We start from the raw sequence: 22,813 nt of genomic DNA, 5'->3' as shown, positions 1-22,813 counted from the left end.
GTTTATCTGTAACTTCCCTCCAGCCCCAGCTCCCCATGGGTCCAAATTCTCTCCCCCAGTCCAGATCCAACACCGTCCTTCACTTGAGCTCCAGCTTTAGTGCCAACCAGCACCCACCCTCGACAGATACATGATAGCAGCAGCAGCAACACCCCACCCCTTGGGTCAGCATCTCCTCCCCATCTTCCCTTGTGCCTACATTATCTGAAGGAGCCAGCTGCACCACAATGAAAAATCTTCAGAGGTCTGTTCCGAGGCCTTTCTTCTGCTGACGAGCCCCTCCTTGATATACACTTCTCCCTCCATATTCACTGTGATAGGGAATTAACAGATCCGTGAATACAGAAAAACCGCAAATAACTTTTTCATATGTTATTTGCTGTTTTTTTATTAAAAACCATTGTGAATTTGGTGAAACCGTGAATAACATGGTGGGAGACCTATCCTGTTCCTGAAGGAGCGGCAAAACATGGTGAATTAAGTGCTGGGAATCAGCAATTTTCTCTGTAAACGCTTGGAATCAGCAATTTCTCTATGCAAGTTGATGTAATTGGGGAGGGGGTGGTGGTGGTGGGGGAGTCAGCAAGCTAAAAACCGCGAATAATCGAAACCGCGAATACGAAGGGAGAAGTGTAATTTACACCCCATGGGGGTGGGTTGGCCGCTGCCGCTTTCACAGTACCAGTGGGAGCAGGGTGCTAGCTGGCTCTAGAGCTGGAGCTGAAGTGGAGGGCGGCTGGCTTCTTCAGGTGAAACTCTGCCATGAGGAAAAATCTTCAGAAGCCTGTTCACAAAGCCGCCTTCTGCTGACGAGCCCCTCTTTGATGTAACTTTATTTCGCGAAACTGGAAGTTACATCAAGGAGAGGCTCGTCAGAAGGAAGGCCTGGAGCAGTGGTCTCAAACTCAAACCCTTTGTAGCGTCACATTTTTGGATTTGTAGGTACTTGGAGGGCCTCAGAAAAAAATAGTTAATGTCTTATTAAAGAAATGACAACTTTGAATGAGGTAAAGCTCTTTATAGTTTATAAATCTTTCCTTTTGGCTAAGTTTTAATAATAATATTGTAATTTATAGCTAAAGAGACAAACGATCAAGAAACTGTTTTATTTTACTTTTGTGATTAACATAAACATACCGAGGGCCTCAAAATAGTACCTGGCGTACCGCATGTGGCCCGTGGGCCACGATTTGAGACCACTGCCTTAGAACATATATCTTTGAAGATTTTCATTGTAGTGCAGCTGTTTTGTTCATGTAATGTAGACAAGATGTGAGCTGGGGAGGAGATGCTAACCCGTGGGGGGTGTTGCCTCTAACGCTATCACTGTTACTGAGTTCCTTGGTGCAATTTTTTTGTTGCTATGGGAGTAAGGATTTTTGCTGCTTCCGCACGGTGGTAAAAGGCCTTGCTCTCGTTCCTGCGGTAAACCGGTAACAATTTTTCCTGTTCCCGTAGACTTACTGCGGTTTGCCACAGGAACCTGTCCCTGTGAAATTCTCTGGCAGAGTTTAGGCTTGTATACAAGGAGTTGCAGTAGTCTAGCTACGATAAAATGATTTTACCATCATAACAACATGACATTCAAACAAAGGTCTGAGCAATCTGTCGCTTCATGCTGTGGAGTGTCTTCTTCCAGAGGCTGGAGATTTATGGTGCATAGGAAACGTTGAATCTAGTATTACACCTAGTATTTAGATGATTTGTGTACTTTGAGGATGGTTCCGGATGGTAGAGATAGCGAGTTAGGGATGTTATGTTGGACAGTGTGAAACCAGAATAGCTTGGTGTGAAAGAGTAAGGCAGTGTATCTCAAACTGTGTGCCTCCTGAGATTCCTAGTGTGCCATGGCACGCTGAGGAGGAAGAGAGGTGCCTGCCAGCTGACTTCCCTACGCGGTACAGTGCCAGTGCTGCCCGATTCGCCGAAGGCCTGCATGTTTCCCCTTTCTCTCTAGTGTCCTTCGGCGTCCCCCCTGGCCTCCTGGTCTCACCTTTAAAGCTAATTACAGCAGCCTGCAGAGGATCGCCGATAGGTAAAATGATTTTATTTTCAATATAGTGATTGAAATGTGTCAGTTTTGAGAATTTATAACAGCTGTGTATATGAAAAATGAATGGAAAAAATAGCATTATGAAGATGAAGTGACGTCACCGATCCAAATGGTAGCTTGATCGGTGAGCTCCGTTCGACCCTGAGCAAAACCCTTCTTTTAGTTGAGTTATTAAGCTGGATCACGTCCTACCTGCCTGCTACGGGTGTTGGACTGGTGAGCGAACGGCATGGCAACCCGCAGGAAGCTCCCATGTGACAAATTGGGCCAGCGCACGAAGGAACAGGTGCCGAGCCGGGGCGCACATGGCGCTGATGTTATGGAGTCGAGCGGGAGTGGAGTTGCGAGTTTGGAGAGAAGCATTGCAGCCGTGGCTGTTATGCTGGTGGAGCCGGTCCCGGAGCGCTCTCCTCCTGACCCGTTGACCAAAGCCGATATGCAACAATGGATATCGGAGGTGAAATTGGAGATTTCAGCTTTGGCGGTCCAGGTACGGGAGGCAGTGCGGGAGCTCCGTACAGATTTGGTGGATGTGGGCTTGCAGGTCGAAGTGGTGGGGACACGTCTGGACAGCTTTGAGGAGAGTATGACCGGGAGAGCGTCTCGGCTGACTATCAACTTCTGCTTGATAAGCTGGAGGATCTGGAGAATCGCACCCGGCGTAACAACTTGCGGGTGCGGGACCTCCCTGATCTGCCAGAATATAAGGATGTACGGTCCACTGTACTCAAATTGCTCTGCTGGTTGCTCCAGAATGAGACCCTGGTGACGGGGATCGAAAGGGCACATAGGGCCTTGGGTCCCCGGGTTGCTGATCAGCCTAAGGACATTGTGTTGTGCCTACAGAGCTTTGTGCTAAAGGAGCAGGTCTTATGGAGAGCCTGGGAGATGGGTGACCTGGGAGGGTCATCGTTTGGAATTCTATCACAACCTTGCTGCTAGCACATTGCTGAAGCGCCGTGATTTTCGGGAGGTAACCAGGGCCCTGCAATGCAGTAACTTGCGCTATCGTTGAACCTACCCCTTTGGAGTGGTGATCACTATTAATGGTGTGCATACCAAAGTTTCTTCAGTGCGTGAGGCTCGTGCTCTACTGCAAAAGGAGGGGATTGAAGTCCCGGATGATCCTTCCCCAGTGCAGGGGGGAAGCTCCGAGTGTGGGCTGGAGTCCTGCTTCTTATCGATGGCAGCGAGTGGAGCATGCTTCCCGAGGTCGAGGTGGTCGTGGGGCGGGCCCCCCCCCCCCCCATTCAGCTGCAGCGTCCTCTTTGAATGGCCCTTCCTGACGGACAGCATGCTTTACCCGCATATTTTGGGACTTGATTCCTATGCTCTGTTTGGGATTTTGGTGACAGCTGGGATCTTTTGATTGGGGATATGGGGGAGAGTTTCCCCTGGTTGGTGTATGAGAGTGGGATAGAGGGTGTATTGGGACTGAGTTTGGGGGTGGCATGGCTGTGGGCTGGAGGATGGTTTGATGTTGGTGGGCATATGGTTTGGGGGGAGTTTGATCTTGGTGTTGGGTGTGTGCTTATGGGGTTGGTTGTTGTATGGTTGTGGTTGTTTGAGTAATGGGCAATGGGGACTGTTTACTTCCTTACATGTTTGTGAGATGCCTGGAGGATCTCACTGTGGGGGTGGGGGGGGGGGCCAGGTCGGATTCTTGTTGGGGAGGGCTATTGTTGCTGTTTTTTCTTGCCTCTATGGTGGGGCTTAAGTTGGTCTCTTATAACATCAGGGGTCTCAACTCACCTTATAAGCGGAGGGCCTTCTTCTGGGAGTTGCTTCACTTGTGGGCTGCAGTTTGCTTTGTCCAGGAAACCCACTTGTTACAATCCCATGAACACCTTGTTCGTGATTCTCGGTTTCCCCAGTCCTTTTCTGCCTCTCGGATGGGTACTTCTAAGAAGGGTGGGGATACTGATTGGCAAAGGGGTGCGATGTGAAGTTTGTCGAGTAGCCCGGGATCCACAGGGTAGGTATGTTGGAGGCTCTGATAGAGGGGAGCTTGTATACTCTGGTGAACATTTATGCCCCTAATTAGGGTCAGGGTACCTTCTTTTGGGAGTTAGTGCCCCGGATTCTACAGTTCAAGGGGGGTTCTTTGATACTTGGTGAGGATTTTAACCTTTCTATGACACCTCATCTGGATAATTCGGGGAGAGCTGGGTGCTATGGGCGGCGGGATCGTAAGTTGCTGCGTGAGGCTCTTGTCTCCTTAAATGTTACAGATGGTTGGCGTTGGCTGCATCCGTTGGTACAGGATTATACCTATTTCTCTAGAACGCATGCCTCCTACTCCAAGATTGAATATATCTTTGTGGAGCGTGGTCTGCTCCGACGGGTGGAGCTGGAGGGGATTGAACAAGTTACTTGGTCGGATCATGCTCCTAGATGGGTACAGTTTGGGGGTGAGGGACGGAAATTGTGGTGCTTTAATGATAGTTTGTTGGATGATCCCGGAGTAGTGGCCCAGATTGAGGGGTGGTTACGTGAGTATCTGGATTTGAATTTGACATGTGGTACCTCTTTGGAAGCTGTCTGGGAGGGTTTGAAGGCTGCCTTGAGGGGTCGGTTGATTGCACTGGCCTCCTTCTGACATTGTCGGCGTCGGGAGGAGATTAATGTGATGTTGCATCAGATAGGACAATTGGAGGGGATGCATAAGCGTCAGCCTTAGGATGCGGAGTTGGGTAAGCGGTTGCAGCATGCCAGGATGGATCTTCAGGCTCTGGAGTTGGAATGCTTGCGTTTTAATTTACAACTTTTGCAACAGCGGTACTTTGAGTTCTCTAATAAGGCTAGTCGATTGGTAGCCCATCGTTTGAAGGTTCGTCAAATGAGTAACCATATTTTTTCTGTTCGGGCGGCCTCTGAAGAGATTTTGCGGAGGGAAAGATGATATTCGTGTGCGTTTTGTGGAGTTTTATTCTCAACTCTGCACTCCGGAGGCGGAAGGGTCTCCGCAGGAGTGAGATAGCTATTTGGCTTCAGCCTCGCTACCTCGGATTGCAGAGGGGGATGTTGGGAGATTGGATCGCCCACTTACTTTGATAGAGGCTCGTGGGGCTCCGTGGTCTATGAAGGTGGGCAAGTCTCCCGGGCTGGACAGTTTCACCGTAAGGTACTATAAACGCTTTCAGGACTTTTTGTTACCTCCCCTGCTACAGTTTCTTAATTCCCTGGGCGGAGATTGCATGCTTCCCTTTTTTATACGATTGACAGGGGTTACGGTTTTAGCGAAGGACGGGAAAGATCCTGTGCATTGTGCCTCCTACCGTCCGATTTCTTTGCTGGGGGTGGCTACTAAGATTTTCACGTGGATTTTAGCAGATCGTTTGATGAGTTGGATTCCCTGGTTGATACATCCTGACCAGTCGGGATTTGTGGTAGGTCGGCCGGTGGGTGATAATGTTCGGCGGGTTTATGATCTGCTCGAACAGGCTAGGAGACGGGCACGGGAGACGGTATTCTTGTCTATTGATGCTGAGAAGGCCTTTGATAGGGTCTCCTGGCTTTTCTGTTCCAAGTTTTAGAGTCTGTTGGCTTGGGTCCGCGTATGCGGGAATGGATTCGTATTCTGTACTCCGATCCTGTTGGTTGCATTAAGGTGAATGGAGGCTATTCCGATACTTTTTCATTGGCGCGGGGTACGCGCCAGGGGTGCCCTCTCTCTCCTCTTCTTTTAGCTTTGACAGTGGAACTTTTAGCACAGAGGGTGCGGGCCAATAGAGACATCAGGTGGGTTTCTGTACCGGGGGGTGATTATAAATTGACCCTTTTTGAGGATGATATTCTCTTTACGGTTAAAGATCCTGAGGTCTCCCTACCAGCTATTCTGCGTGAGTTGGATGCCTTCAGGGTGGTGTCGGGGTTTTACGTTAATGTTAGCAAATCTGAGTTGCTTAATGTTAATTTGTCTCCTGTTAGGGTGGACTTTCTCCAGAGCCGCTTCTCCTTTCGGTGGGTAGAAGCATTCCTTGCGATATCTGAGGGTTTATTTTGGCCCGCTGGGCCAAATACTGATATTTATGACCTTAATTACCCCACGCTGTTTCGTCGCATTCGGATGGATTTGGATGCCTGGTGGAGGCTGTGTTTCTCTTGGTTGGGTAGGGTGGAGATAGTGAAAATGATGGTGCTGCCTCGCCTTCATTTTCATTTTGTTTGGGCGGGGCGAAGGCCACGGGTGAGTAGGATGGTTCTCTCTCTGGGTCGGAGTGAGGGGGGTCTGGCAGTCCCTAATGTGTTTAAATATTATCAGGCTGCTCAATTGTGTGCTCTTTTGGAATGGCAGACACAGGACCCGAAACCGTGGGTAGTGCTTGAGCAGGGTTTGTCGGCTGGGGTTCCGTTGTTACATCGTCCCTGGTTGCCTGGGAGGGTTTGGATGGAGGGCGGTTTGACATCCGTGGACACTTCTTTGAGGGTTTGGAACATGGTTCGGAGGGGGTTGTTGTTGGGTAGGCGCCACTCTTGGTATACCCCGTTGCGCCATAATCCTGCGTTCGCTCCTGGTCGGCAAGGCGGGGAGTTTGCACATTGGGAGACCCGGGGACTGGTATGTGTGGGACAGTTGTGGGATTTGGTTCGGTCTCGCATTAGGTCCTTTGAGGAGCTTCAGACTAGCTACGATCTCCCTTCTAGAGACTTCTTTCCGTATTTGCAAGTTATTCATTACTTTCAGACCTCGAGACTTGTGAGAGATTTGAGGGATGGTAAGACGCCCTTTGAGTTGTTGTTAGGCCCGGTGCTTCGGAAGGGTACTTTGTCAGCTCTGTACAGATGTCTTAATGTTCGGGGGGGCTGCTCCCCTACCTTATATGTCAGCTTGGGAGGGGAATTGGGAGTCCGCTATATCTCTGGAAACTTGGGAAGCTATTTGGAGGGAGGTGTCCCTTGCGGGCTTAGCGGCCTTCTTGGTTGAAAATGGGTATAAGATCCTTTTTCGGTGGTACTATACTCCTCAGGTGTTGGCTAGGTGGCGAAGGGATGGGAGGGGTCTCTGCTGGAGGGGCTGTGGAGAAGTGGGTACTTATTTCCACATGTGGTGGGCGTGTGGGAGGGTGCGGGACTTTTGGGCTGAGATCTTTACTCAAATTTCTCGGATTTTGAGTACACCGCAGTGTTCTCCCCAGAAATGTTTTCCAGCTGGGTGGCATGAAAAAGTAGCTGGATGGGGCAGGGCGGTGAAATTTGGTAGTGGAGAAAATTAAATGTATACTATTTTTATTAGTTAATTATTATTATTTTCCAATGCTCGATATGACTTCCTTTTTTAAGGTTTCACACTTGTGCCAGAATATTTTTAATAAATTTAAGAAGTATCCAATTCTAGAAGTTAATAATTAGATATTCACCCTCTTTCAAATAGTATAGAGGTTTAAAAAAGGGAAATGCGTTAATGAAGTCATTAGGTTCAATCTAACCATTTATTTCTGCATGAATTTAAACAACTAAAAAAAAAAAAAGATAAATATAGCTCATCCAGTCATACAAGAAATGGCTGTACAACACCTCTAATAATGTTTTGATCACTAGGTTCCTTCCTGAGGTCTCACTGAGGATATGAAATAGATGCTATCCCCACTTCCAGACCTCTTCCACATAATTTATGGAGATGTGTTACTGAGCCTTGAAGGGCACCTATGTGATTGATCTTTATCTGCTTCTTTTTTATTTTGCTATAGTGCAAAGTAAGAGCTAGGGCAAAACAGTATAGGTAAAGATGCAGGTACTAATTAGCAATGTATTAAAATATTTTATTTTTATTTGCTTATAATGTCATTTGAAAGCTGCTTGATGATAATACAACTTTAATTTAATTCTTTATAATGTGTGTGTCTGTGTGTTGGGGGGACAACACCTACGTCAACAGTAAAGTTAGAATAGGGTCATTAAATCCAGTGGCATACCTAGTATATATGACAGCCAGTGCTAATCATTTTTTAACAACCCCCTCCTCTATATAAAAAAAGATATTTTTAGTAATAATCCATGAGTCACACAACAAGGGAGCACCTAGGAAAAGGCAGCATCTTAAACACTGCAGTGAGCACTAGAACACATGCATTGTAAAACTAAACAAGCCAGACCCTACACAGTCAATTGATCCTGTAGTCGATGCTAACAGAAAGCCATGTTCTTTTCATACACACAGAACACAGATACACCCTCGCCCAATATGGAATAATCACAAACTAAAAATAGAAATATGTAGACAAAAGTTAAACTGAACCAAGAAACCAGACTCTGCATACAATGCAACACCACAGAAACAGTGACACGTCCCCTAATACTGTGCAAAATATAAAGACAGTAGATGTAAATTTGAAAAAAACTTCTACATAACAGTCACCACTTTACAAATTAACAAATAGAAATAAAATAATGAGAAATATGAAAATACCATTTTATTGGACTAATCCATTTTTCAATTAGCTTTCAGAGGCCAAATCTTTCTTCAAGACAGTACAGTATACAGCTGTTATGGTATCCTGTCCTGACCTGAGGAAAGGGGTTTATTCCCCCCCAAAATTGCCTTATTTCCATTTCCTATTGATAAATTTTAATCAATACAGTTACAATACTACTTGATTCTACGTAAAGCAACAAAAATATTTTTTTTTCTACCTTTTGTCGTTTCTGCTTTAGTCATCTTCTCTTCACTCTGTTCTTTCTATTCAGCATTTGTCCTTGCTCCCTTCCATGCAACATCTGTCCTCTCTCTTTGCCCCTTCCACCCAGCACTACCCTCTCTCTACCCCTTCCATCTACTGTCCACCCTATCTCTGCCCCTTGCACCACTGTCCACCCTTTCTGCCTTTTCCATCCAGTGTCTGCCCTCTCTCTCTGTTCCATATGGTATCTTCCCTCTTTCTATGTCCCTTCAATAAACTCTATATCCTGTGCCCTTTCTCTCCTTTGTACATAATTTATTTCAGCTTCAACCCCTCTCCATTTTTTGTCTCCACCCCTCCCCTATGCTCTGGCATCTCTCTCTTCTCCTTTCCTTCCTTCCTTCCCACTCCACCCCATGGTCTGACATCTCTTTCTCCTTCCCTTCTCTCCCCCCTCTCCAGTATCTGCCTCCTGTCTTTCCCCTTTGGTCCAGGCCTCTCTCTTTCTCTCCGTCTTTCTTCTGTGAGGAGATCATGTTGATCTTGAACACTAAATAATTCTTCCACATTCTCCTTATCACTGTACTGTAGTCTGGTCCAGCAGACTGCTTTGGCACTATTAAATGGGTAATAGTAAATTCATTATGCATCAGCTTTCCACACAGAATGCCACAAGTATCTATTTCTTGTGCTGTGTTTACATCTGCCAGCAGCAGAAACTTGTGAGACAGATCCCTTGGGAATACTACACTTCGGAGCCCTTTGACCACCTGGTTCTGTATGGCTGCAGGCTTTAAAGCTCTGTTTACTGGAGGAGACTATCCAGCATACATAGTTGCATCACTCTTAAGGATCTGATCAGAGATTACATTAGACAAGGTGGTATTTTTAGGCATGGTAAAATAGGACATGTTCTCCTCAATCTGCTCAGATGCCTTCAAATGCCCTTTAATGTTCATAAGAACATAAGAAGATGCCTCCGCTGAGGCAGACCAGAGGTCCATCTCGCCCAGCGGTCCGCTCCCATCAGGCCTATTGCCTGAGCAGTGGTCCCTGACTATCCTTATGATCTACCTCTACTCCTATCTGTACCCCTCAATCCCTTTATCCTCTAGGAATCTATCCAAACCTTCTTTGGATAGGGACAGATTCTTCAGGCTGAAGGGGACAACAGGTACGAGGGGGCATTCAGAGAAACTGAAGGGAGATAGGTTCAAAACGAATGCAAGGAAGTTTTTTTTCACCCAAAGGGTCGTGGACACTTGGAATGCGCTACCGGAGGACGTGATTGGGCAGAGTACGATACAAGGATTCAAACAGAGACTGGACGGATTCCTGAGGGATAAAGGGATCGTGGGATACTGAGAAAGCTAACCAGAAAATAAGTATAGAAACCCGACCAGGTCGTGCATGTGCAAGACCGGAGGGCTAGGACTTTGATGGGAAGATAGGACTCAATAGGAAACCAAGGTGGCATGGGGGCCCCTTCTGGTGATTTGGACAGGTCGTGACCTGTTTGGGCCGCCGCGGGAGCGGACTGCTGGGCAGGATGGACCTATGGTCTGACCCGGCGGAGGCACTGCTTATGTTCTTATGTTCTTATGTATCGTGCTCCGGCCTATCACAGCCTCCGGAAGCACGTTCCATGTATCCACTACCCTCTGGGTGAAAAAGAACTTCCTGGCATTTGTTCTAAACCTGTCCCCTTTTAATTTCTCCGAGAGCCCCCTTGTACTTGTGATTCCCCATAATCTGAAAAATCTGTCCCTGTCTACCTTTTCAATGCCCTTCAGGATCTTGAAGGTTTCTATCATGTCTCCTCTAAGTCTCCGCTTTACCAGGGAGAACAGCCCCAGCTTTTTTAGTCTGTCAGTATATGAGAGATTTTCCATACCCTTTATCAGTTTAGTTGCTTTTCTCTGGACTCCCTCAAGTACTGCCATGTCCTTCTTGAGGTACGGCGACCAGTACTGGACACAGTACTCCAGATGCGGGCGCAACATTGCACGATACAGTGGCAGGACGACTTCGTTTGTCCTGGTCGTGATACCCTTCTTAATGATACCCAACATTTTGTTTGCTTTCCTTGAGGCTGTGGCGCACTGTGCCGATGCCTTCAATGTTGTGTCTACCATCACTCCCAGGTCTCTTTCAAGGTTACTTACCCCTAGCGGTGATCCCCCCATTTTGTAGTTGAACATCTTTTTCCCTACATGCATGACCTTGCATTTCCCTATGTTAAAGCTCATTTGCCATTTTTTGGCCCACTCCTCCAGTGTCGTTAGGTCCCTTTGGAGATCTTCGTCTGATCTCGGGCTAAATCTTGCCTCCTGAGCTGATCTTCAAAGGAGAGCGGAGTGAGAGCCATATTGGCAGTGAGATCCGTTTTGGGCCGCATGTTGTGCAGGGCTGGACTAAGGCAAGTTGTAAGCTTCCTTCCATCGCTGATCTATCTTCCATATGTCAGCAACGGAGGGAAGCTTACTACTCGCTGCTCTTGCTTGCTTCGAGCCTTCCTCGTTGCCTGGTCCTGCCTTCACGGAAACAGAAAGTAGGCAGAACCCGGCAGCGAGGAAAGCCCGAAGCAAGCAAGAGCAAGTTGTAAGCTGACCTGTCTCCTATAGCGAACCCATGCTCCGGGGCATTTGCATGCAGACTTCCCTTCTCTTCCCCCTCAGGACTTGACTTCCAGTTTCGGAGAGAAGCGGCACGCACATGTTAGAGCCCTGGAGCATGGGTTCAAGTCGCTTGCTGGCATTAAATACTAAAAAAAAAAAAAGTCAGGCTCCTGCGATTCAGGCTGTGCCGAGTCAGCCCGGTAAATCTCCAAGCCGGTGAGAAGGTTTTTTTAAAAATGATGAGCAGAAGACGGCAGCAGCAGCAGGATTGCGATCGAGATTACAGCCGGGTGCTCATCTAAATTAGCTGGGCGGAGCATCCGGCTGAAAGGCCCTGGGGAGAACACTGCACTGGTTCCATGCGCTCTTATTCTGGCATCAACTTGACTTTGACTGGGGAGACTCTTTGTTTTGCAAGTTGGCTTTCACTGCAGCCCGGCTGGTTCTAGCCTCTGCCTGGAATCAGGTACAGCCCCTCTCTTGGCATCTAGTGGAGCGGCGCTTACTGAAATGGCAGCTTCTTTGAGGAACGGCTGAATAAACTGCAGCTCTACTCCCTTGAGGAACGCAGGGAGAGGGGGGACATGATCGAGACATTCAAGTACCTCACGCGCCGTATCGAGGTGGGGGAGGATATCTTCTTCAAGGAACCCACGTCAACACGAGGGCATCCATGGAAAATCAGGGGAGGGACATTACATGGCGACACCAGGAAATACTTCTTCACCGAGAGGGTGGTGGATCGATGGAATGGTCTTCCGATGCAGGTGATTGAGGCCAGCAGTGTGCCTGATTTTAAAGCTAAATGGGATCGAAAGGTGGGATCTCTTCGCAAAGGGAGGTAGGGGAGGGTCATTGATGTGGGCAGACTTGATGGGCCTTGGCCCTTATCTGCCGTCACTTTCTATGTTTCTATGTTTCTTTACCAGCTTACGGCTTTGCAACATGGTAAACAGCATGGTTATGCCTTTATTTGGTGCTGCTTCAGGGCGTGTTCTATGTAAGGTCCCATATTGAGGTTGGTGTGGGGTGTTCTATTTGGGATTCTGGTGTTTGTGACACTGGTTGGGGATTGATTGCTCTTTTGTCTCCCTTTCTTTTTTCTTATTTCTGTGTTGGGTGATTTTTCTCTTTTTTAGTAAGTGGTTTGGGTCATGTGGTCTGTCACCGGAGGGGGAGGGGTGGGGGGGGGGTTCTGTTTTCAGTGGGGATTTGTTGCTATTCGCTTGTATAGGTCTGGGGTCTTGCTCCTGTTATTCTATACTGGTTGTACTTTTGGTACTCTTTTTTGGTTTGGTGTGTATTTGCTGATGTCTTTTTGTCTTTCTTTCATAAATAAAAAGCTTTTATTTAAAAAAAAAGAAAAAATTGCATTACAATTAGTAAAGGGGATGGGATCTGGGGCAGAGCTTGGGTGTGCCTAGGGAGGTCTGTGGTTGGGCTACTCAGTTGATATTTGTTAGACTTAGGGGGTACTTGGCTTGAAGTAGTTGAGAAACACTGTGATTGGCAATCAGCTGGCACAAGGGCCTCTCCTCTCTGGCCCTCTTCCCTGCTGGCACCTCCTACTGGCATCTCAGGGCCTAACTGGAGGGCCTCTGAACATGCGCAGATGTTGGCGGGATGTCGCACACATGTGTGATGTCGTCATGGTGATGTTTGTGCACTTCTGGGTGCCTCAAGCCGTGGCCACTACCTTTAGTGTGCCCTAGCTCAAGAAAGTTTGAGAGAGCCTGCAGTAAGGGATTCTCTTTCACTAATGCTACCATTCCGCCTCAATACAGCATGGGCCGCTATCCCAGAACTGAGCAGACTACATGTCCCAGAATGCACTGAGCTCTACAGCTCAGTGCGATGCCACCTTAACAAGGCATCCCTACTGAGTCAGGGGGTGAGACTCGGGCAGAGAGGTATTTATGTGCCACAAAGAATCATTCAGAGGTCCCTGTGAAAGAGGATGTTCTGAGGAAGAGGCTTCCACAAGAAACTTCCCTAGTTAGGGGTTGATAGGAGACCTGGAAAATTGTGGAATTGGGAGAGAGACTGTTAAAAAGAGGAGGCTCCTGGGAGCTTGACTAAGAAAAGCCCAAACCTTTGTTGAATAATATGTGACCTCCGAATCCTCTTCTTTTCCCTTGTGGATTATTGATCAGTTTTAATCAAGCCTTCATCTTGGACATCAACTCTCCACAAGTTCTTTGGTTTTGGTTGTGTTCCCTTTTAAACATTGCTGTCTTCTATAAGTAGGTCTAGACCATTGTTTTTCAACCGCCAGTCCGCGGACTAGTATCGGTCCGCAGAAAATTTCTGCTGGTCTGCGCAGGGCCGGCGAGATTGAGTCGGCAGTTAAATTTCCTGCCGATGGCGGTTCCTGCTGACTGCTGTTTCTCCCAGCCTCGGGCGATCAAGACAGGCTGCCGACATGGGAGCCTTCCCTCTGTGAGTCTCGCCTGTTCGGAAACAGGAAGTTGAAACAAAATAGGCGGGACTCAGAGAGTGAAGGTCCCGACGTCGGCAGCCTGTCTTGATTGCCACCCCTGTCGAGTTGCTGAAGAGGGCCGCGGGGAAGGTGCAAGTGGAAGGGAGAGAGCTGCAGGTACAAGGGAGATGGTCAGCGTGTGTGGGAGCAAGATCCTGGGAAGCCTTCGACAGTGGCTGTCTCCCCTCCCAGCAGCTCTCCTACTTGCCAGGGCAGTGATTCACTGGCAATTTCCTCTTTCCTCAGAGGCAGCAATGGACCCAAGGCTGCCTAAGTAAATCACTGCTGCAGGCAAGTACTGAGAACTGTTGGAAGGGGAGGAAGCCACTGTAGGAGGCTGGGAAGCTGCTGGATAAAGGGAGAATTGCTACTGGACCTGGAGGGAGGTAGAAGGAGAGATGCTGCTGGGAGGGGAGGAGGAAAAGGGATGGGAAGAGAGTTAATGTTGGATAAGGGGAGGAGGGAAGGGAGAAGGAAAAAAGGAAGGAAACAGCTGGCAGGGAGATTACAGGAGGGGAAGGGGATCAGGGTGGAATGGAGAGATCAGATGAGGGAAAGGGGAGAGAGAGGAATGAGAAAGTAGAGAGAGATTAATGCTGGAAAGGGGGTCAGCAGAGAAATAAGAAAGGGATAAAGATGCTAGATCTGGTGTAGGAGAGATAAAAATGAAGAAAGCAGTGAAGATGGAATGAATGATGTAAAAAGGAGAGAGGAGGCACAGGCTGGATGGACAGGGGAGAGGTGCATAGAAAGAAGTCAGATACATATGTAAGGGGGAGAGGGCAGACAGTGGATGGAACGGGCAGATGCTGGATTGAAGAGACACGGCAGATGCTGGAAGGAAAATAGTGAAAAGAAGATGAAAGCAGAAACCAGAGACAACAAAAGGTAGAAAAAAATAATTTTATTTCTATTTTGTCATTAGAATATATCAGATTTGAACTATATTACATTACATTACATTAGGGATTTCTATTCCGCCTGTGCCTTGCGGTTCTAGGCGGATTACAATATAGAAATTATCTGGGACATTCCAGTAAAGTTACATTTCAGGATAAGAGTAAGTTACAGGAACAGTAATTAGTTATGATACTACAATTTCACAGAAGATAATACTTATTACAGAAGATAATACATATAACAGAAGATAATGCATTTTACAGAGGTAATACATGTCAACTCGATCGGTTAAATCGGGTGTAGTGTAGAAGAATTACAGTACATTCTAGATCACAGATAAAAAGATAATATAGGTGGGTATTTCCGAAGTCGTTGATTGGGAGCTCATTGGGTGGTGGTTAGAGTGATGGGAGATATTTTTTGAACAGTAATGTTTTTATTTCTTTGCGGAACTCTTTTATGTCTGTTGTTTTGGTCAGTAATTTTGAGATGTCAGAGTCTATTTTAGCTGCCTGTGTCCCCAGGAGGTTGTCGTAAAGTTTCTTACGACGAGTACCATTGAGTGGTGGGTAGGTGAAAAGGTTCTGTGTTCTCCTTCTTCTTGGTGGGAGGTAGTGGTGAAAACGGTTATTTAGGTAACTGGGTGCCGTGCCGTGGGTTACTTTGAAAATGAGACAGTAGAGTTTGAATTGTGTTCTTGCTTTTATTGGTAGCCAGTGGGATTCAAGGTATGTATTGGTAATGTGGTCGTGTTTGCTGAGTGAGTATATGAGTCTGAGGGCTGTGTTCTGGATGGTCTGTAGTTTTTTTATTGTGTTGGTCGGGCAAGGTAAGTAGAGGCTGTTGCAATAGTCGACAATACTTAGCACAAGGGATTGGACAATGATCCTGAATTGCTCTTTGTTAAAGAATTTTCTGATTTTTCTTAGATTTTGCATTGTGAAGAATGCTTTTTGGGTGATTTTTTGGATTTGTGTTTGCATTGTGCAGCGTCTGTCTAAATGTATACCTAGGATTTTGAGGGCGCTCTGTATAGGGTACTTGATTGAGTTTACTTCCAGTTCTGTTAGGGATGGTTTTTTGTCCTTCTCTAGTAGTAAGAATTTAGTTTTATCAGAGTTCAGCTTCAACTTGTGATCTATCATCCATTTTTCCACTGTTTCCAATGTAGTTTTCAGGCGTCCTGAGGAGATTGGGTTGTTTATGTTGAATGGGAGGAGCATGGTTATGTCGTCCGCATAGCTGAAAGAAGTAATATTTAGGGCATCCAGGGTGGTGCCTAGGGAAGCTATGAATAGGTTGAAAAGTGTGGGAGAGAGGGGAGAACCTTCTAGAGACATAATTGGGGACTGCAAAGCCCAGGCACTGCTTCTTTAGCTTCCAGCTGGCTTACGGCTCTCTCTAACACTATTCCTGTCTTGTGTGACTTCAGTATACTGTTAGCAAGATATTTCTGTGTAGCATTCTATAATAACTTGGCTTGTTCAGTTTTCTTGATAGTAGAGGGGATATATGTGAAGGGGAGGGGAGACAGGGGTTTTGTTGGTCCGTGCTCCGTATATTTGTATTTATAAAATCACAATTGTTCAGAATATTGTTTCTTTTTATACTTTAATAAAATACGTTCAATATAAAATCATAACTGCGGCTTGTGCAGATGGGATCAGTTGGTTTTTGGGGACCGAGCTCACGGAGATGGGGCGGAAATGGGGTTTTTAAATTTCAGTCTTAATAGTTTGCCGGTTCACAAAATAATTCTTTCATTTCTGCCGGTCCACGGGTGTAAAAGGATTGAAGAACACTGGTCTAGACTGATGACATGAAGAAATTAGCACTTGATTTGGAAATGGACCTAATTCAGAACCATTATAAAGTGTGTGTGACTGGAGATAAAGTTGGTCGGATCTTGCATAGCTGATACTCCTAAAAACCTGCTTCTAAAACAGATCAGATATAAAAATAAAAAAAGTAAGATTCTCTTAATTAGCTAACCCATTGTTAAAATATTATAAAGAACTTAGAATTTATACCTAACACGGTAAACAGGTTTGAAGATATAGATACCTAGTTCAGTCAACTACAAAAGCTACTTCAGTTGCGACACACAAACCTCCCAATTAACTGAGCTTTTGAATCTAGATTTAGAAAAGTGATTCAGGAGAAAGAATATCTAGATCTTTGCGGTAGAAATCCACATCAAACGGCAAAAACTTAGAGTTCTTTCCAAACATGCAGTTTTTCAAAATAGTTTCCAAAATGTATCATCCTGAGTAATCCTTAAATTGGCCATCCACTGCTTTTTAAAGTCCAGCAGCAAGGTCCCACGCCCAAGCTCAGCTGATGAAGCAGGGAAGGCAGCTGGTAGATTACACACTTTTAGCACCCTTGAGAGAATTGACTCCCTTAACTCTCCACCCTGCCAATTCCAAGAAACAGCTCACAAACTGGCACTGTCTCGAGATAAATGCTTGAGAAAATGCTTTGCAAATAGGAAACTGACCAATTCTCAAGCCACACACACATGAAAGTCCTGGTGCAACATAACCTCTCTTTTCTCATTATACACAGATTTCACTAGTATCTTAGAAACCACTGCTGTTTTCTAACTCATGAGAAATACCTTCTGTTTTTATCCAGCAGATCATCAGATCCAGCACAAATGGAAGAGAGAAAAGAATCAAGGAGAAGAACCAGTTGAAATGGAACAAATCCAAACACAGTCAGAAAATGTCTGTGAGAATATTTCCCAGGGAACTGAGAAGATTAATACAAAGAATTATAAGCAGAAATCAAAGAAAGAGAGAGACCCTACAGAGGTCTCAAGGGATGGAGTCAGGAAGTGTGAGAGAAATGACAGGGATCTGAATTACATCCCTGAGGACCAGAGACACCTAGCCGAGGGATCCTTCCAAATTAAAAATAGTGATAAAATTACTTCTAAATTCCACCATGGTAAGAGGAAAGGAAAAACCCACAAAAAAAAACTTCATCTACACAAAAGAGATCATGAAAATGTGAAACCATCTACCTCTACCGAGTGTAATAAAAGCTTCACTCAACTTTCACATCTAAAAATGATCCACACAGGAGAAAAACAATATACATGTACTGAGTGTAAGAAAAGGTTTTCTTGGCTTTCACATCTAAAAAGACACGAGAGGATCCACACAGGACACAAACCATATACATGTACTGAGTGTAAGAAAAGGTTTTCTTGGCTTTCACATCTAAAAAGACACGAAATGATCCACACAGGGCACAAACCATTTACATGTACTGAATGTAAGAAAAGCTTCACTTGGCTTTCAAATCTAAAAATTCACGAGAGGATCCACACAGGGCACAAACCATATACATGTACTGAGTGTAAGAAAAGTTTCACTCAGCTTTCACATCTAAAAATTCACGAGATGATCCACACAGGACACAAACCATATGCATGTACTGAGTGTAAGAAAAGCTTCCCTCGGCTTTCAGATCTAAAAATTCACGAGAGGATCCACACAGGACACAAACCATATGCATGTACTGAGTGTAAGAAAAGCTTCACTCAGCTTTCAGATCTAAAAATTCACGAGAGGATCCACACAGGACACAAACCATATACATGTACTGAGTGTAATAAAAGCTTCACTCGGCTTTCAGATCTAAAAATTCACGAGATGATCCACACAGGACACAAACCATATATATGTACTGAGTGTAAGAAAAGCTTTGCTAAGCCTTCACATCTAAAAATTCACGAGATGATCCACACAGGGCACAAACCATATACATGTACTGAGTGCAAGAAAAGCTTCCCTCGGCTTTCAGATCTAAAAATTCACGAGAGGATCCACACAGGGCACAAACCATATACATGTACTGAGTGTAATAAAAGTTTCACTCGGCTTTCAAATCTAAAAACACACAAAATGATCCACACAGGGCACAAACCATTTACATGTATTGAGTGTAAGAAAAGCTTCACTTGGCTTTCAAATCTAAAAATTCACGAGAGGATCCACACAGGGCACAAACCATATGCATGTACTGAGTGTAAAAAAAGCTTCACTCAGCTTTCAGATCTAAAAATTCACGAGAGGATCCACACAGGGCACAAACCATATGCATGTACTGAGTGTAAAAAAAGCTTCCCTCGGCTTTCAGATCTAAAAATTCACGAGAGGATCCACACAGGGCACAAACCATATACATGTACTGAGTGTAATAAAAGTTTCACTCGGCTTTCAAATCTAAAAACACACAAAATGATCCACACAGGGCACAAACCATTTACATGTATTGAGTGTAAGAAAAGCTTCACTTGGCTTTCAAATCTAAAAATTCACGAGAGGATCCACACAGGGCACAAACCATATGCATGTACTGAGTGTAAAAAAAGCTTCACTCAGCTTTCAGATCTAAAAATTCACGAGAGGATCCACACAGGGCACAAACCATATACATGTACTGAGTGTAATAAAAGTTTCACTCGGCTTTCAAATCTAAAAACACACAAAATGATCCACACAGGGCACAAACCATTTACATGTATTGAGTGTAAGAAAAGCTTCACTTGGCTTTCAAATCTAAAAAGTCACGAGAGGATCCACACAGGGCACAAACCATATGCATGTACTGAGTGTAAAAAAAGCTTCACTCAGCTTTCAGATCTAAAAATTCACGAGACGATCCACACAGGGCACAAACCATATGCATGTACTGAGTGTAAGAAAAGCTTCCTTCGGCTTTCAGATCTAAAAATTCACGAGAGGATCCACACAGGGCACAAACCATACGCATGTACAGAGTGTAATAAATGCTTCACTCAGCTTTCAAATCTAAAAACACACAAAATGATCCACACAGGGCACAAACCATACACATGTACAGAGTGTAATAAAAGCTTCGCTCAGCTTTCACATCTGAAAAGTCACAAGAGGATCCACACAGGGCACAAACCATTTACATGAATTGAGTGTAATAAAATCTTCACTGAGCTTTCAGCTCTAAAAAGACAGAAAATGATCCACATAGGGAAGAAACCATTTACATGTACTGAGTGTAATAAAAGCTTAACTTGGTTTTCAGATCTAAAAATTCATGAGAGAATCCACACAGGCAACAAACCCTTTACATGTACTGAGTGTAATAAAAGATTCACTCAACTTTCAACAACGCTGGCACCTTCCTCTACATTTGTAGTGTCTGGCAAATGTATATGTACACGCTGCTACCCTAATCCTTAATTTGCTAGTGGTTAGCAACAAGCTGCCACTTTTCTAAATAACTTTGGAGCCCTGGGTGTGTTCACCTATAGAGAAAACAAGATTTGAACTAGTGAATAGGCCTTGCCTGATGAAATGTACAGTATTACCATCTTGATAAAGTGTGTGTTCTATGATTTGGGGTTTATTCCAGGAAACAAATGTACAGGGTTGACCTTAACTTTGTTGGTGTTTCTTCTAAATCAGGGCGACAAAGAATGTGTTAAATTAGTTTGATACGGTAGACACCCGTAAAATGTACTAACACAGGGGACACAGCGTCTGTGAAATTATGTCAGAGAGCGTGTATTTAGTTGGAAGATTTTGCCATTTGAATTTCAGTTTTATCTGTTGGGCTCATCATGTGGTGGTTTGGACTGGCCACCCATTGCGCCGCATGCATGCTTTTCAGCATTTATTTGCCCGTTCCGATAGCTCTTAAGAGGTTTTGCTTTCCTGATAGAGGTTGGAGCATTGGATGAGGACATCCCAAATGATTTTCTCTGATGTAGCCTGGGGGGAAATCCATGCCCCAGGAGATGTGAATTTTAGTGCATGAATCTCCCCAGCCTAGACGCAGAATATTAGCAGTCCCTATTCTAGGGCTGCCTTTGAGTTAAAGGCGGTTTGAATATCATCACTGCATATGCATCCTGCTCAGGGCTGCCTGTGTAAAGGGGATGAAAGGTGAAATTTGATATGCACTGTGTTTAAACAGTAAACAGCATGCAGAAGGCAGTTGGAAGCTCAGTCTTTGAGTTTCCAGCACCTTCTGGAAGAGTTACAGTGCATGAGCCCCAGCTAGAAGCTCTCTGAATGGTGCATTCAATGGAATCCAAGAGTGACATCATCAGAGGTTTCTTAAGCTACTGCCTTGGGCAGGAGAATCGTCTTTTGGGCTATCTCCACCAATAGATCAGATTCCTACCAGTACGGAGGATCTTAACATTTGGAAATGTACAAATACTTTGCCAATCCAAAGAGAGTTTGTAAATGTAAAAATGCTTATGGCAAGCTCTACTGCTTTAGAAGACTTACCTTATCTCACTCATCAAGCGATATCCAATGTAATAACAGCCTTGGTACTCTCAATCTTTGACTACAAACATAGAAAGATGACGGCAGAAAAGGGCTATAGCCCATCAAGTCTGCCCACCCCAATAAGTCTAGATGCTAGTGACTCGTCCTACGTAGGGATCCCACGTAAAAGTCCCATTTACTCTTAAAGTTGAGCACGCTGGTGGCCTCGATCACCTGCACCGGAAGCTTATTCCAGTGGTCTACCACCCTCTCTGTGAAAAAATACTTCCTGGTGTCACTACTAAATTTCCCCCCTCTAAGTTTAAGCGGATGACCTCTTGTGGTCGAGGGTCCTTTGGGGAAGAGGATGTCATCTTCCACCTCGACATGTCCTGTGATGAATTTAAATGTCCCCCCTCTCCCTTCGTTCCTCTAGAGTGTAGAGCCGCAGTCTGCTCAGTCTCTCTTCGTACGAGAGACCCTTGAACCCCAAGATCATCCTAGTGGCCATCTGCTGAACCGACTCGACTCTAAGCACGTCTTTACGGTAATGTGGCCTCCAGAATTGCACACAGTATTCCAGATGAGGTCTCACCATGGTTCTGTACAGCGGCATTATGACTTCTGGTTTCCGACTGACGAAACTTCTATTGATACATCCCGTCATTTGCCTTGCCTTGGATGTGGCCTTCTCCACCTGTTTGGCAGCCTTCATGTCTGCACTGATGATTACTCCCAAATCTCGTTCTACTGAGGTCCTAGCTAATGTTACTCCATTTAAGGTGTAAGTTCTGCACGGATTTCTGCTACCGAGGTGCATGACCTTACATTTCATAGCATTGAAGCCTAGCTGCCATGTCAAGGACCAGTTTTCCAACGTACGAAGGTCCTGTGTCATACTATCCTGTAAAAAGCTTCCACTTACTATGTTGCACAGTTTTGCGTCATCGGCGAATAATGTTACTTTACCCTGTAGTCCTCGTGTCAAGTCCCTTATCAAGTTCAAGTTCACGTTTATTTGATAAATCGCCTATATAAAAAAATATTCTAAGCGATGCACAGTTTAAAACAACTTATGGGGGAACAATCAATCTTAAAACAATTTTAACAAAGTTTAAAAACATTAGTTTAAAAGACAAACGAAATCAAAACAAATAAGGTTTCTTCATAAATATAATTTAGGGACAAACAGGATACACAAAGGGGAAGGGGAAAAAGTTACAATTATCTTAGTCTAGTAAAAAACATAAAAGGGGTAAAAACACAAAAGGGGGGGAGAAAAAAAAAATAAAAAGTTGGTTTGAAAAAATGATCATAGCCTTGGAAGATTAGTTAGAAAACGCATATGTTAAAAAGGAGAGGACCCAGGACCGAGCCCTGCGGCACTCCCCTGGTCACTTCCGATGTTTCAGAGAGGGTACCGTTGACCACCACCCTCTGAAGTCTACCTTTCAGCCAATCATTGACCCATGCAGTTATCGTCTCACCCAACCAGTGTTCCCTCTAAGCGGGCGGGTGTTGTGAGCAAACTTTTTTCACCGTGAGCCAAAAATATCGGGCGCCAGCAAGTTATGAGCCAACTCGCCCGATTCTCCTCTCGCCGCCCTGCCATCTGCCGTACGCCTCTTCCGATCGTGCGCTGTGACGAGAAACGTGTGCGCTGCGATGTAATATTTTGTGCGCCAGCGCACGCCAGCGCAGCTTAGCGGGAACACTGGTTCAAATGGTTTTATTTATTTCCCCAAATTTATTTTTGTTATACGCATTGAAAATATTTGATATTGCGTTTAAATCAAAATCTCAATAAACTTGAAACGAGTGCCCGTGAGATTGTGGGAGGGTTAAATACTCAAAACTTAGAAGTTTTTGCTACG

The 22,813-nt window shown here is 45.2% G+C and overlaps 1 protein-coding gene across 1 annotated transcript; it reads left to right on the top strand.

The window, feature by feature from the left end:
- Positions 1-2,282: 2,282 nt before the first annotated feature.
- On the top strand, positions 2,283-21,106 carry LOC117354990 (oocyte zinc finger protein XlCOF6-like). Its single transcript, XM_033932947.1, has 4 exons — positions 2,283-2,637; positions 17,308-17,486; positions 17,913-19,621; positions 19,706-21,106. Exons 1-4 carry the CDS (start codon positions 2,283-2,285, stop codon positions 19,899-19,901), a joined length of 2,439 nt encoding a protein of 812 aa, XP_033788838.1. The 3' UTR covers positions 19,902-21,106.
- The last annotated feature ends 1,707 nt before the right edge of the window (positions 21,107-22,813 follow it).

Source organism: Geotrypetes seraphini, chromosome 2 (genome assembly GCF_902459505.1).
Source record: "Geotrypetes seraphini chromosome 2, aGeoSer1.1, whole genome shotgun sequence".
Lineage (NCBI taxonomy): Eukaryota > Metazoa > Chordata > Amphibia > Gymnophiona > Dermophiidae > Geotrypetes > Geotrypetes seraphini.
The sequence above is the reverse complement of the archived record's forward strand: the minus strand, read 5'-3'. Positions and strand labels throughout refer to the sequence as shown.